This window comes from Phyllobates terribilis, unplaced genomic scaffold (assembly GCF_046119375.1).
Source record: "Phyllobates terribilis strain yellow unplaced genomic scaffold, ASM4611937v1 Scaffold_10__3_contigs__length_209671492, whole genome shotgun sequence".
Classification (NCBI taxonomy): domain Eukaryota; kingdom Metazoa; phylum Chordata; class Amphibia; order Anura; family Dendrobatidae; genus Phyllobates; species Phyllobates terribilis.
The window spans coordinates 41550902-41564406 of record NW_027362770.1 but is presented as its reverse complement, the minus strand read 5'-3'; the positions used below and the strand labels follow the sequence as shown (position 1 = coordinate 41564406).

Below are 13505 nucleotides of genomic sequence, written 5' to 3'. Positions count from 1 at the left end.
TGAAAGGCGTGACCTCTGGGATCAGCAACGATCCAAAAAAATGAAGAGGTCAATGCTACACAGCAAGGCCATGTTCAGACAATGAGGTTTTTTTACACCGTTTTTGAAAAAAAAAAAAAACGCAAGTGGCCTGGCCCATTTTACTTAATGGGTGCAGAAAATCTGCAACATCAACAACTCACCAAAAGCTCTTCATGGGAACGTAGCCCAAAGCTTCCGAAATGAGCAGGGAACTATGAACTGGCCAACGACGCAGCTGCGATACGCCATTATTACTGAGATGGGAATATCCCTTTAAAATGAAGTACTTTATAGCAAACAGAACCACGAGCGGGGCGACTAGGATAAGTCACGTATTCAAGTCTGAACCAAGGGAAGGAGGAAACGTACGAACACAAACCTTGTCTTTTGCATCCACTTTAATCTTTGCTTCCATTAGTTCAGCACATAGACTGGTAATCTTTCGCTTTGAGCTGTCATCAGAAAACTAGAAATGGGAGAATATCACAAGTTATTCACGGGCTCGTACATTAAGGTCTGACACCCTTCCATTTTAGCAGTGTTACAGTCTACAAGGCAAACGTATCATGAATTATGCCCCTCGGAGGAAGGTGGATAAAGTGCCAATAAAGCTGGCTTCCACATTTGTAACATCAGCCACTAATTTAGTAGTTGTCACTGTACGGCACTATGTGTACTATAAAGAAGAACGTCCCATTCTGGCTAAAGGAGTCCGTCACTGAAGTTACTGGCATGTGTAAAAAGCCCTTTGGTGCTCGTGGTCCTACGCCAACACCCACACTTCTATGCCACGGCAGCTGAGAATTGGGACAATTCTAAATTTAAAGAAAAAACTGTTTGCAAAGACGGTTCGGATGCCAACGCTTTGGGTGCTTTTATGCCTTTACCTTGGTTTTTAACATGTCATTTGCTCTGTTCAAGTCAGCAATTTGCCTTTCCAAGGATGCGATGCTTGCAGCAAGGGAAGATTTTTCCCGCACAGCAGAGGCCACCTTAAGCTCCGTCTTTTTGAGTTCTTCTTCCAATAGTTGAAGTCTCTTATCCTGATCAGCACGTTCTTTTAAGAGAGCACGGATCTAAGAGAAAAAATAAAAAGGCGGCGTGGGGGATGAAAATGTAGAAGTAGAATTTGAAGACTTTAAAAAAAATAAATAAAGATATAGGTTTTCAGCAATAAAAAAAATCAGGGAACCTTCCTTTTAAAAAGTGGACCCCAGGAGGGTTGGAAGGATGAGGCCAAATTAAGCACCTCTTCAAAATAATTTTTGGATTTAGCAGAGGAATGGCTGCATAATGTGACGTTCTCAGGCTTTACCAATTATCCGTTATGAGGCTCAGATAGGCCACCAAACCATATATTGGGGTGGGACAATATTGCATCTGCATGGACCAGGAGGTAAAGGTTCTTCTTGAATAGACGACTGAACTGATGAGTCCTCTCTACGATAGATCGGTGCAGTGCCAACATCTGGCGCCCCCACTGATCAATCGAAATCTGTCAATTGCCTTATGAGGTAATAACTCTGGAACGCTTCAACGGATCCCCCTGATTCGGAGACTGTTTTTTGGGACATATTGTACTTCATGATAGTGGTAACATTTCTTTGATATCACTTGTGTTTATTTGTGCCGAAAAAAAATAAAAATAAATAAAAATCAGAAATCTGGTGAAAATTTAGAAATTTTTGCAATTTTCAAACTTTGAACTTTTATGCCCTTAAATCAGAGAGATATGTCACACAAAATAGTTAATAAATAACATTTCCCACATGTCTACTTTACATCAGCACAATTTTAGAACCAACCTTTTTTTTTTGTTTGGAAGTTATATGGGTTAAAAGTTGACCAGCGATTTCTCATTTTTTCAACAAAAAATGACAAAACCATTTTTTTTTTTTAGGGACCACATCACATTTTAAGTCACTTTGAGGGGTCTATATGACAGAAAATACCCAAAAGTGACACCATTCTAAAAACTGCACCCCTCAAGGTGCTCCAAACCACATTCAAGAAGCATATTAACCCTTCAGGTGCTTCACAGGAATTTTTGGAATGTGGAAGAAAACCAAAAAAAAACCACACGAACATTTTCTTTATTTTCACAAGGATAAGAGGAGAAAATGGACCCCAAAAACTGTTGTACAATTTCTCCTGAGCACGCCAATACCCCATATGTGGGGAAAATATACTGTTTGGGCACACGCCAGAGTTCAGAAGGGAAGGAGCACTGTGTGACTAACAAAGCTGGCTGGAATCGAGAGCAGACACCATGTTGCGGTTGGAGAGCCCCTGAGGCGCCAAAACAGTGGAGCTCCCCCACAAGTGACCCCATTTTGGAAACTAGACCCCTCAAGGATTTTATCAAGGGGTATAGTGAACATTTTGAACCCAGAGGTACGACACAGAATTTGATAACATTAGGTCATCATATTGAATAAGTTGTCATTAGTCTTGAGCGCAAGTGCTCGCTACTTGAGTTTGCATCGGGTACTCAGGTGTGCAAGTTGTTAGGCACCCAAAAAAACAAAACACACGTGGGGATTGCTTGTGCATGGCAGGCAATCCCCACATGTTTTTTTTGGCTGTATAACAGCCACAATGGGGTGGCGACTCGAGCATGTCACTCCAGCACCCGCTATACTCAGTGCATACCCGAGCATCCGATGCAAACTCCAGTAGCGAGCACTTGCGCTCAACACTAGTCGCCATATCATCATTTTTTTTTTCTTTACTTTTGAAAAAAAACACAACCCCAACGTTAAACAGCTTTATTCTTTGGGTCAGTACGTCTAGAGCGATACCACACACACACACACATATATATATATATATATTTATGTTTAGTTGTTTTTACACAATAAAAACTATTTTATAGAAATTAATTTTTTTTTTTTTACATTGCTTTATTTTGAGAGCTATAACTTTTGAGCCGTATGGCTGCTTGTTTTTTGCGGGACAAGATGACGTTTTCAGCGGTACCATTTTTATTTACATTCGTCTTTTTGATCACGTTTTATTCCATTTTTTGTTATAAACAAAATGATGCTTTTTTTTTTTTTTTTTTACAGTGTTCACTAAAGGGGTTAACTAGTGGGACAGTTTTATAGGTCAGGTCGTTTGACGCAGTGATACCAAAAATGTGTGAATTTTTCTTTTTCGGAATAATATTTATGGGTACAGTACATTTATTTTTTGGGATTATTTCTTCAATTTTTTTTTTTTTCCACTTTGTCCCACTATGGGACTTTTTTTTGTAGGCTGATCGCTTGCACAGCATAGGGATGCAGAAGCATCCCTGTGCTATGCTGGCTGTCAGCCCTGCAAAACACAAGTTAGATCGTGCACTGCGCATGATCAATTTCCTGATGCCTGGTGACCCAATGTAGTTATGACGACATCCAGGTCATGATGGGGACCCCGATGCAAGGTAAAAAAATGCTGTTTTTCCCCTCTCCTTGCTCCTAGAATGCTGCGATTAAATTTGATCGCAGCATTTCAGGGGCTAATGCGCCGGGAGCGGTGGGGGACCGCTCCTGGCACATAGTACTGGGTGTCAGCATCTGCTGACATCCTGCGGCGATCTGTGGGGGGTGCGATTGGTGAGGCGCAACACATACCTGGCCATTAAGGCCCAGGTCACAGACGTATTATTATGCCTTACATCAAGAAGGGGGTTAAAAGGGACTGTCCAGGTTTTTCATTAAAGTCTCCAGTCAATATCTGCAGACTTATCAATCCTCACAGGGCACAGTAGATTCTCAGTGATGGCGGTGAGACCGAGCAGTCATGATGGCAGGTATATGCGATATGCCTACTCCCGTCCACATCCCGACTAGACGTGAGCAGCCGTGCAAGTCTAGTGCTGCCGACACCGGAGAATCCGCTGTGCATCGCCAGGACTCACAAGGCTGCAGTCACAGAATGAGTGCAGGAGATGGTGAATAACCCTTTATGCTCCTCAACAAGGGGGCAAATATACAAGCGGAAAACATTACAAAGGCTTCATTATAGTAGGAGATAATTTCACATCATAGCCTCATCACCTCTTTTTCCATGGCCTTCTGTTTCTTCGTCTCCCGGATGAATTCGGTGTCCCTCTCAGGTTTCTGTCTCAGGTTTGGCTGTGAAAGACATTGCTGTGTTACAGGTTCACCATCTTGACCAGTCTAGGAAAGCACTTAACCCTTTAAGCAAGATCACTTTGTTACAGATGAGGTCAATAATAACCAAGATTGCAATGATGCAGGAACTCAGGAATGGATGATGTGAAGAGCACAAATCAGTGATATTACTAAAGTCACTAGAAATCTGTCACATACAAGCAATAGTGACGCCCAGACCCTCAGACTCCAGCAGTAAACTGCAGCACAAGATGATCATATACTACAAAGGTTATACTTCAAGACTCACCTTTTCCCTTTAAAGGAGTTGTCTGGCTTAAAACTAAGTCTGCAGTCACTCTGTGGTCTGCTCTGAGGATTCACAAGTCTGCAGACTCAAATTCTCCGGTGTCATCGCCAGGAACGGCGGTCATGTTGCCGCAAGTACCCAATATGCATACTCCTGGCCACAATCCGACTAGACTGTTTGCAGCCTCACTCAATACACTTGCATTGAGCAAGGCCATACCCATCTAGTCATACTGTGGCCAGGAGTATGCTTATCACATACCTGTGGTTACATGACCACCATTCCTGGCACTGACACTGGAAAATTTGCTGTGTGTTCTGAGGAGTCTCAAGTCTGCAAACTTGTAGTTTTAGACCAGACAACCCCTTTAAGGATCAGATTTTGAGTGATTTTTCAATCAAGTTACAAAGCTTACTTTAAGTCTATAGACCTCAATTTACTCATTAGGCATCTACTTAGAGACTAGAGATATATGCAAGAATTATTTTAAAACCACCTGCAGTTTCCCTATAGTCTGTACAAATCCACTGAGAGAGCATTTTGAGGTTGAAAATAAATCTAAAATAATGTCGTTGCTCAAGTATGAACACCCTCTTCTACGTGAAAATATTAGTCAGTATACAGCTGCCATCATTCACAGTGATTCTGATTAACCCCAGCTGTTCTAGTAGGATTTTCCTGATAATTTTGTAGTTGCATTTTATATTAAAGTTCATGATAAACTGCTTACAACACAGCAAAGGGATCTCATTGTTAAGTTATTATAAAGGATACAAAAAAAATAAAAATGTTTCAAAGCATTAGATATAACATTGATAAATGAAGGAGGGATCTAGCTCATAAGCTTAGTTCATGACTAAGGGTGCACAGACACCAGAAACCCATAGATGCCATCGCTACCATGAAGATTTTATCTGTGAGCCTCTGTACTATAGTCACCTGAATAAAGAACAACTGTTTGCCTATGAGCTGCAGCCCTCCTTCATTCATCAGCTCTTTATCCACACTAAGGCTAAGTGCCCACGTAGCGTTTTTGCGGCGTATTTACGGCCACGAAAACACTTGTAAAACAGTCTGCCATGCAAAGCAATGTGAATTCGGATGTGCTGTGCACATGATGCGCTAATTTGCGCGCCGAATTCGCATGGCTTTGCAAAAGGCAGCATGACCATTTCTACCGCGATTACTCTGCAGCGTAATCGTGGTGCGTGTGGTACCCGGGATGAAGAGGAGACTACAACTCCTCTTCATCCCGGCTACCGCGCGGTGAAAAAAAGAAATAAAAAAGTTAAAAATAAACAAAACCTGTATATTCACCTCTCCGGTCTGCTCCCCGCCGCGTCTTCTCTCTTCAGCGTCCCGCAGTGTACTGTCAGGACCTGCGGTGACGTCATTTAGTCAGCTGATGGTCATGCGACCGCTGACGTCGGCGGTCAGGTGATGGTCGCGTGACCATCAGCTGGCTAAATGACGTCACCGCAGGTCCTGACAGTACACTGCGGGACGCTGAAGAGAGAAGACGCGGCCGGTAGCAGACCGGAGAGCAGACCAGGGGCCGATGGAGAGGTGAATATACAGATTTTTTTTGTTGTTTTTAACGTTTTAAATTCTTTTTTTCCTATAGATGCTGCATTTAAAGCATCTAAGTTGTTCATACATTATAAATCCATGCCGGTTGCATAGATTTATATTGTGTGATCAACTTGTCAAGCACTTTTCCAAGTGATGCTCAAAATCGCTTGGAAAAGTGCTTGAAAAAAGGCATGCAAAAACACATGTAAAAACGCTGAAAAAAACGCATGTAAATCTGCATGTGTTTTCTTCTGCCAGAGGCAAAAACGCTCTGCATCAAATCTGCTACATGGGCACATAGCCTAATACAGAGTGTTTCTCTGTGCTCCGGATAACAGGGACACATTAACGGTGAGCTGGAAGTCATTTTGTCTATTAGATATACCACAGAATACTTTGAAGAAGAGGCTTAAATTTAGTTGGCCAGTGACAGTTACCTAGAACTGGACATCCCTCAAAAATTTATGAGAAGACCAGAAAAATCAGCCTGGGAGACAGCCAAGAGGCATACAGCAACATTAAAGGAGCTGCAGGAATTTCTGGCAAGTACTGTTTGTGTACTGCACGTCTCAAAAAAAATTCCCATGTTCTTCATATGCCTGGAAAGTTCTAAAATTATTTTGCTTTGTTAACATGACAAAAAAGTGGCATTTTAACAGGGGTGTGTAAACTTTTTATATCCACTGTATGAGCGACCGTGTCAAACACCTTTGCAAAGTCTATATTCACAGGTCTCCCTCAGTCCAGTTTTCTACTCACCTCATAAAACCAATTAGTTACTTTAAGAACTTCTGTCCTTAGTAAAGCTATGCTGCTTATCACTTAAAAGGAAATCTGTCAGTAGGATCAACCCTCCTAAGCCATCTATATGGGTATTAAAAGGGGATATTTGGGACTTTATGAAAAACAAAAAAATGTGCCTAAGCACTAACAGGCAGGCAGTGCTGTTCTTCGCTGGCACACTGCTCTTGCTGGGGATTCAGCTGCCTCTCCTGACGTCACGTACATAGATTGGCGGCTTCTTTTCCGCTTTGCTCTGTTGACGGGGAATGGTTTCTGATATTATTCTGATTGACAGCCAGCTTTTCCAGTTAGGTAGCATGAATCCGGCTGTCAATCAGTATGATGTTGAAAGTCCCGCCCTGGCAACAGAGCAGAGCAGAAAAAAAGCCACCGCTCTGTTGATGTGACGTTAGCCAAATGGCTGGTAGGACCGCTCTGTGCCAGTGAAGAACAGCACCGAGCACAATAGGCAGGTAAGGTAGGTAGCAACTACCTGCCTGTTAGCGGTCCATTTTATACCAACTCCATCAAAATGGACACAGGCTCCAACTCCACAGCCCTAGGTGGCACCCCCTATTCAGCGCTGGCTTCACTCTCCTATGGACGCAAGTCATATCAGGAGGAAGGGAGATCTACGGCTGACCTCAATTCCTCTGGAAGTCTGGATTTGTCCGAACAATTGAAGAATGAAACCAGCTCCGGTTGGCTGTGATCCCCAGTAGAGCCAGCGCAGACACAGCTGAATGGCGCCGGAGGAGAGTAGAAGTGTTATTATATGGAAGGGGAACAAAAGGATTCAGAAGGAGTACTCAAGTAGTGGACAACCCCTTTAAAATTATTTTCTACCATATATTCCTGTACAAGCCCATTGAAATGTTTTTCCCTAGATGGGATGTTAAGCTTACTAGTCTATGATTACAGGGAAGGACCTTAAGCTCTTTTTGAAAATATGCCCCACATTAGCTTTGCTACAGTTGCTCGCTTTGTACAGCACCAATCACTAGAGGGCGCAGCAATAGCTGAGCCAAGTTCTTAACCCCTTACAGACATCCAACGTACATGCACGGCAGCTCAAGTCGGAAGCAGTTGTATGGAGCAGACTCCCGGGTTGAGCTCGCCCCATACTCAGCAGATGGAGGCAGGTCCTGGCTAGAACACAGCCACTAACGGGTGGCATGAAGCACTGCCCACTATTGTTAACCTCTTAAATGCTACTGTTAGACTGACAGCGGCATTAACAGTGCATCGGCATGGAGGGCTGTCACTTTATGCACCCATCAGCGCACCCGTGCCGCTTGACACAGGTGTTTGGAGAGGGAAGTGTCCTGTCAGGTATCGTGAACATGCATTCCTCTGTTCACTGAACAAGCGGAGGAGAGAGTGCAGACTAAAGCAGGAGATAAAGGTTGAATCTCAGTCATGTAGAAAGGCCATCTCCTGCTTTAGTCCACACTCTCCTCAGCTTGTCCTGTGAGGTTTGGTGAATGCACATTCACGATTCCCTGACAAGACGCTGCCCTCTCCTGACGTCTGTCTCGAGCAGACGTCTTTATGCAGCCTGTCCTACAACCTCACAGCTGGGAAACTGCTGGGAGCGGACATTTAAAATCCTGATTGAGCACTAACAAAAGATTACCTTTCTGCTAAATAAGGGTATTTAGGAAGACTTGAAATATTTAGATATACTTTATTATTACTACATTTCTTAGAGCAAGGAACTGTGTGGACCAGTTAGTCAAATGATGCAGGAGGGGGAGTGGCGGCAGAAAAATAGAGAAGGGTGTATGCACCCCGGCTTCATCGCACACGACTGGGAAGGCAAAACCTTGTGAACATGCGAGATCAGGGATTTGACTGCGATGGGGGGCGTGGGAAAGCTTACAAGATGGGAGGCAGGACTTGGCTGGTGGAAGAAATGCCTCACTGAATTTGCCGAGGTAAAATGAGGCATCTAGTGTTCTCCAAACAGATATACCTCTATGGCACAAAGGAATTTGTTGTAACACAGGCCTATATAAAGTCAGGATGGCAGCTTAGAAAGGTAGAAGAGGTGATCGGTGCCCTTTACTAGCTGTATGATGGAAGAATCTTCACATCACAGATTCCCTGATGATCCCCCTGATTGTTACATGTATGACTAGAATAGGAAGGAGGGATCCTGGGAAGAAATGGACCAGGAGAAGATTTAAAAAAGGAGCTACTTGGGGTCAGTAAGGTGGGGCGGGGGAGAATTAGTTATTTTTATTTAAACCACTTGATGCCTAGTTCTTGTTTATTAGCATATAGAGCACAAGGGTAACAGTTATGACACTGTGTGCACAAAAAAAGAAGTAAACTCACAAAACCATTTATTTTTTTTTTTCGCTTGCCAGCCGTGTATCCAAAATGTAAATCACACTGATGGCTGGAGAGAATTATTCACTTACTGTTGAGCCAAGAGAAATATGCTTGCGAAGGCGCGCTGGGGACGTCGGCTCATCATCTCTGTCCGCACCCTGACTGTCAGCACACGAGTCTGCATGGTAAAGGGGAAAGTCATGGGATCTTACTGCAGAATTATACACGAGCTGGCATACCTATAGTAATACAAATACTTGTATACTAAATGACACATAACCTAGTAAATACATTCTGCATCCTGGTCCTAGTTACAGACCATTATAGCCAGGAGATGCATCTCCATCACAAATACTATTAGAATCAGTGACCGGTGCGGACAGCCTCCCATACACCCACCGCACAGACATACGGCAGGCACCGGTGAGGAGGGGTTGTTCCCCTCTAGAACGAAGCCGGATCACAACTAACCACTATCCATTAGAAAGCACAACCTGTCCCGTCACCCCCCCTCACGTACAGCGGACCCGTCGTCCCTCCCCCCCCTCACGTACAGCGGACCCGTCGTCCGTCCCCCCCCTCACGTACAGCGGACCCGTCGTCCCTCCCCCCCTCACGTACAGCGGACCCGTCGTCCCTCCCCCCCCTCACGTACAGCGGACCCGTCGTCCGTCCCCCCCCCCTCACGTACAGCGGACCCGTCGTCCCCCCCCTCCCTCACGTACAGCGGACCCGTCGTCCGTCCCCCCCCTCACGTACAGCGGACCCGTCGTCCGTCCCCCCCCTCACGTACAGCGGACCCGTCGTCCGTCCCCCCCCTCACGTACAGCGGACCCGTCGTCCGTCCCCCCCCTCACGTACAGCGGACCCGTCGTCCGTCCCCCCCCTCACGTACAGCGGACCCGTCGTCCGTCCCCCCCCTCACGTACAGCGGACCCGTCGTCCGTCCCCCCCCTCACGTACAGCGGACCCGTCGTCCGTCCCCCCCCTCACGTACAGCGGACCCGTCGTCCGTCCCCCCCCTCACGTACAGCGGACCCGTCGTCCGTCCCCCCCTCACGTACAGCGGACCCGTCGTCCCCCCCCTCCCTCACGTGCAGCGGACCCGTCGTCCGCCCCCCCCCTCACGTACAGCGGACCCGTCGTCCGTCCCCCCCCTCACGTACAGCGGACCCGTCGTCCCTCCCCCCCCTCACGTACAGCGGACCCGTCGTCCCTCCCCCCCCTCACGTACAGCGGACCCGTCGTCCCCCCCCTCCCTCACGTGCAGCGGACCCGTCGTCCCCCCCCCTCCCTCACGTACAGCGGACCCGTCGTCCCCCCCCCTCCCTCACGTACAGCGGACCCGTCGTCCCCCCCCCTCCCTCACGTACAGCGGACCCGTCGTCCCCCCCTCCCTCACGTACAGCGGACCCGTCGTCCCCCCCTCCCTCACGTACAGCGGACCCGTCGTCCCCCCCTCCCTCACGTACAGCGGACCCGTCGTCCCCCCCCTCCCTCACGTACAGCGGACCCGTCGTCCCCCCCCTCCCTCACGTACAGCGGACCCGTCGTCCCCCCCTCCCTCACGTACAGCGGACCCGTCGTCCCCCCCTCCCTCACGTACAGCGGACCCGTCGTCCCCCCCTCCCTCACGTACAGCGGACCCTTCGCCCCCCCCCTCACGTACAGCGGACCCGTCGTCCCTCCCCCCTCCTCACGTATAGTGGACCCGTCGTCCCTCCCCCCCTCACGTACAGTGGACCCGTCTCCCCCCCCCCCCCCCATGTACAGCGGAGCCGTCTCCCCCCCCCCCCCATGTACAGCGGACCCGTCGCCTCCCCCCCCCCCATGTACAGCGGACCCGTCGCCCCCCTCCTCACGTGCAGCGGACCCGTCGTCTCCCCCCCCACCATGTACAGCGGACCCGTCGCCTCCCCCCCCCCCCATGTACAGCGGACCCGTCGCCCTCCCCTCACGTACAGCGGACCCGTCGCCTCCTCCCCCCCACCATGTACAGCGGATCCGTCGCCCTCCCCTCACGTACAGCGGACCCGTCGCCTCCTCCCCCCCCACCATGTACAGCGGACCCGTCGCCCCCCCCCCCCTCACGTACAGCAGCATATTCCGTGACATTGCTGATTGGATCTGCTTTACCAACCTTTCTTCGCTCTAAATCGTTGGGATTTTTCAAATGACACGGGTCCCTTGAGGCCATCCGTCACCTTCACATCATAGGATCCTGGAGCCGGGGCACAGCCTGAAAATAAGATAAATACATTCAACTGTACAGATTGTCATTTTGTCTACCACAAGTGGTTTGCCTTTGCGGTATGACACAGTATACCTCTTTTTGCTCATGTTTACAGTTTGTGCGGCAAGGTCCCAACGTTTTGTGATGTATACTAACAGATAGGTCAGAAGCCTTCCTGACCTACAAGTAAAGATTTGCATTATTGAGCCAATGACGCAATACCCGGCAGTGCAGGAAGATGGCGCAGTGGAAACAAAGCAGCAGCAGCCGCCCCCAAGTATCAGGGATGGGTGAACAACAAGTCCAGCATTGGTGGCCTATTCTAAGGATAGATTGCAACACTCAAAGCTTGGAAAACCTAGAGGTGACAGAAGCCACCGTATAGCATCTGTCACAGGAATGCTTTAGCCATAGGCAATAATGGCAGATGTTTAAAGGGGTAGCTCCCTTTCAGGAAGTGAATGTCCCAGGCAGCAGATAGATAGATAGATAGATATATATATATATATATATATATATATATATATATATATATATATATATATATATATATATATATATATATATATATAAAAAAAAACTTTGTGCTTTGTTCACCTTCCCCTGGTCCACTGGTGAATCTATGTCGCTGTTCCTCATGTGTGGCACTGGCATCACAAAAAGTGTGGCAGCCAATCAGTGCACTCAGCAGCTCAGAAGAGTGGATCCCACCTACTGACAGCCACTGAAGTCACAGACTGACTGGACTGGTTGCCGTCAGTGAGCTCAGACGTGCTGTCAGTATGGTGGGCCCCTTTAGAGCTGCTGAGTGCACTGATTGGCTCCGGCACTGATGTCATTTTGAGAGCGTAGCAGCCAGTGCCAGACTAATGGAGCAACGTAGGAGCCGCTGGACCTGGGGAAGGTGAGAATAAACCCTTTAACTACATCTGGGCCGCCATCAACTAAATGTCCATGCAGTCTGTACTTTACTCTGCACTGATATTCTCCACCATTTTTTGGAAGATAACCTGAGCTGTAATGCAGGGTAAGAACCCTACACACGCGGTTCGTGCTCCGGGTCTGGAATGTCCAGTGTGCACAGGCTCCCATGTCCGGAACCTCCGGCTCTTGTGCCAGGGCGGCGCGGTGTCCTGCAGCAGCGGCCGGCTCTGCTGACCCCAGCGTGCACCGAGCCGCCGATCACCTCACCGGGGAGCTCACTACAGCCAGGCGCAAGAACAGGGCGCACAGCGACACCACCACACGGATAGCGGAGGCCTGCGCCCGCACATACCGACGTGCTCGTTAAACCGCTTCAGAGGAGCCTTGGGAAACGACATCTTCGCGGACTCCGGTACCGGCAGCGGCCAATCGCCACAACAGTCAGTAATCACAGACTTTCCTGTTCTCTCCACCTATCACCTTTAAAAACAGCGCAAAGAATAGTCCACCAATAGCAGAGCTGCTCCCGACCAGCAACGGGCGCCGCAGCCAATCAGTAGTGTCTCTCAGCCATCCAATCACATTATGGACCAGTACTAAGTGGGTGGAGACTGATGGAAGACGCTAAAGACGCTAGAATGGAGGGTAGCGTCTAGATTGGAGTTGATTCCTTGAGGGGGAGGAGTGATTTCATTCTATCATGACGTCACCGGAAGGGGCGGGGCCTTCTTTGTCCAGCGGACACTATTGCACCTGCAGCTGCTTGAGTGCGCACATTGTGCCTAGACAGGATGTTTGGTGATGAGGAGCTCGTGTTCAGCGTTGTGCTGTGAGGACTGAGGTGGGGAGAACTGACCATGTGAATAAATGCTGAGGAGGCATAAAGGGGGCTGTGTGAGGAGGCATGGAGTATATAGAGGAGCATCCAGGAGGCTGTGTGCCTGGTGTGAGGAGGCACGGGTTATGTAGAGGAGCATCCAGGGGCTGGTGTGAGGAGGCATGGGGTATGTAGAGGAGCATCCAGGGCCTGGTGTGAGGAGGCATGGGGTATGTAGAGGAGCATCCAGGGGCTAGTGTGAGGAGGCATGGGGTATGTAGAGGAGCATCCAGGGGCTGGTGTGAGGAGGCATGGGTTATGTAGAGGAGCATCCAGGGCCCGGTGTGAGGAGGCATGGGGTATGTAGAGGAGCATCCAGGGGCTGGTGTGAGGAGGCATGGGTTATAT

At 48.2% G+C, this 13505-nt stretch overlaps 1 protein-coding gene across 1 annotated transcript in view; it reads right to left on the bottom strand.

Moving 5' to 3' along the window:
• HMMR (hyaluronan mediated motility receptor) overlaps positions 1 to 12803 on the bottom strand; it is a 39126-nt gene extending 26323 nt beyond the window's left edge. Inside the window, exons 1-6 of the mRNA XM_073649533.1 lie at positions 12633 to 12803; positions 11264 to 11362; positions 9213 to 9301; positions 4065 to 4142; positions 909 to 1097; positions 401 to 487 (exon numbers count right to left, since the gene is read on the bottom strand). Coding sequence (XP_073505634.1) covers positions 401 to 487; positions 909 to 1097; positions 4065 to 4142; positions 9213 to 9301; positions 11264 to 11362; positions 12633 to 12678 — 588 coding nt within the window. The 5' untranslated portion in view covers positions 12679 to 12803. The remainder of the gene's footprint in view (positions 1 to 400; positions 488 to 908; positions 1098 to 4064; positions 4143 to 9212; positions 9302 to 11263; positions 11363 to 12632) is intronic.
• Positions 12804 to 13505: the final 702 nt, after the last annotated feature.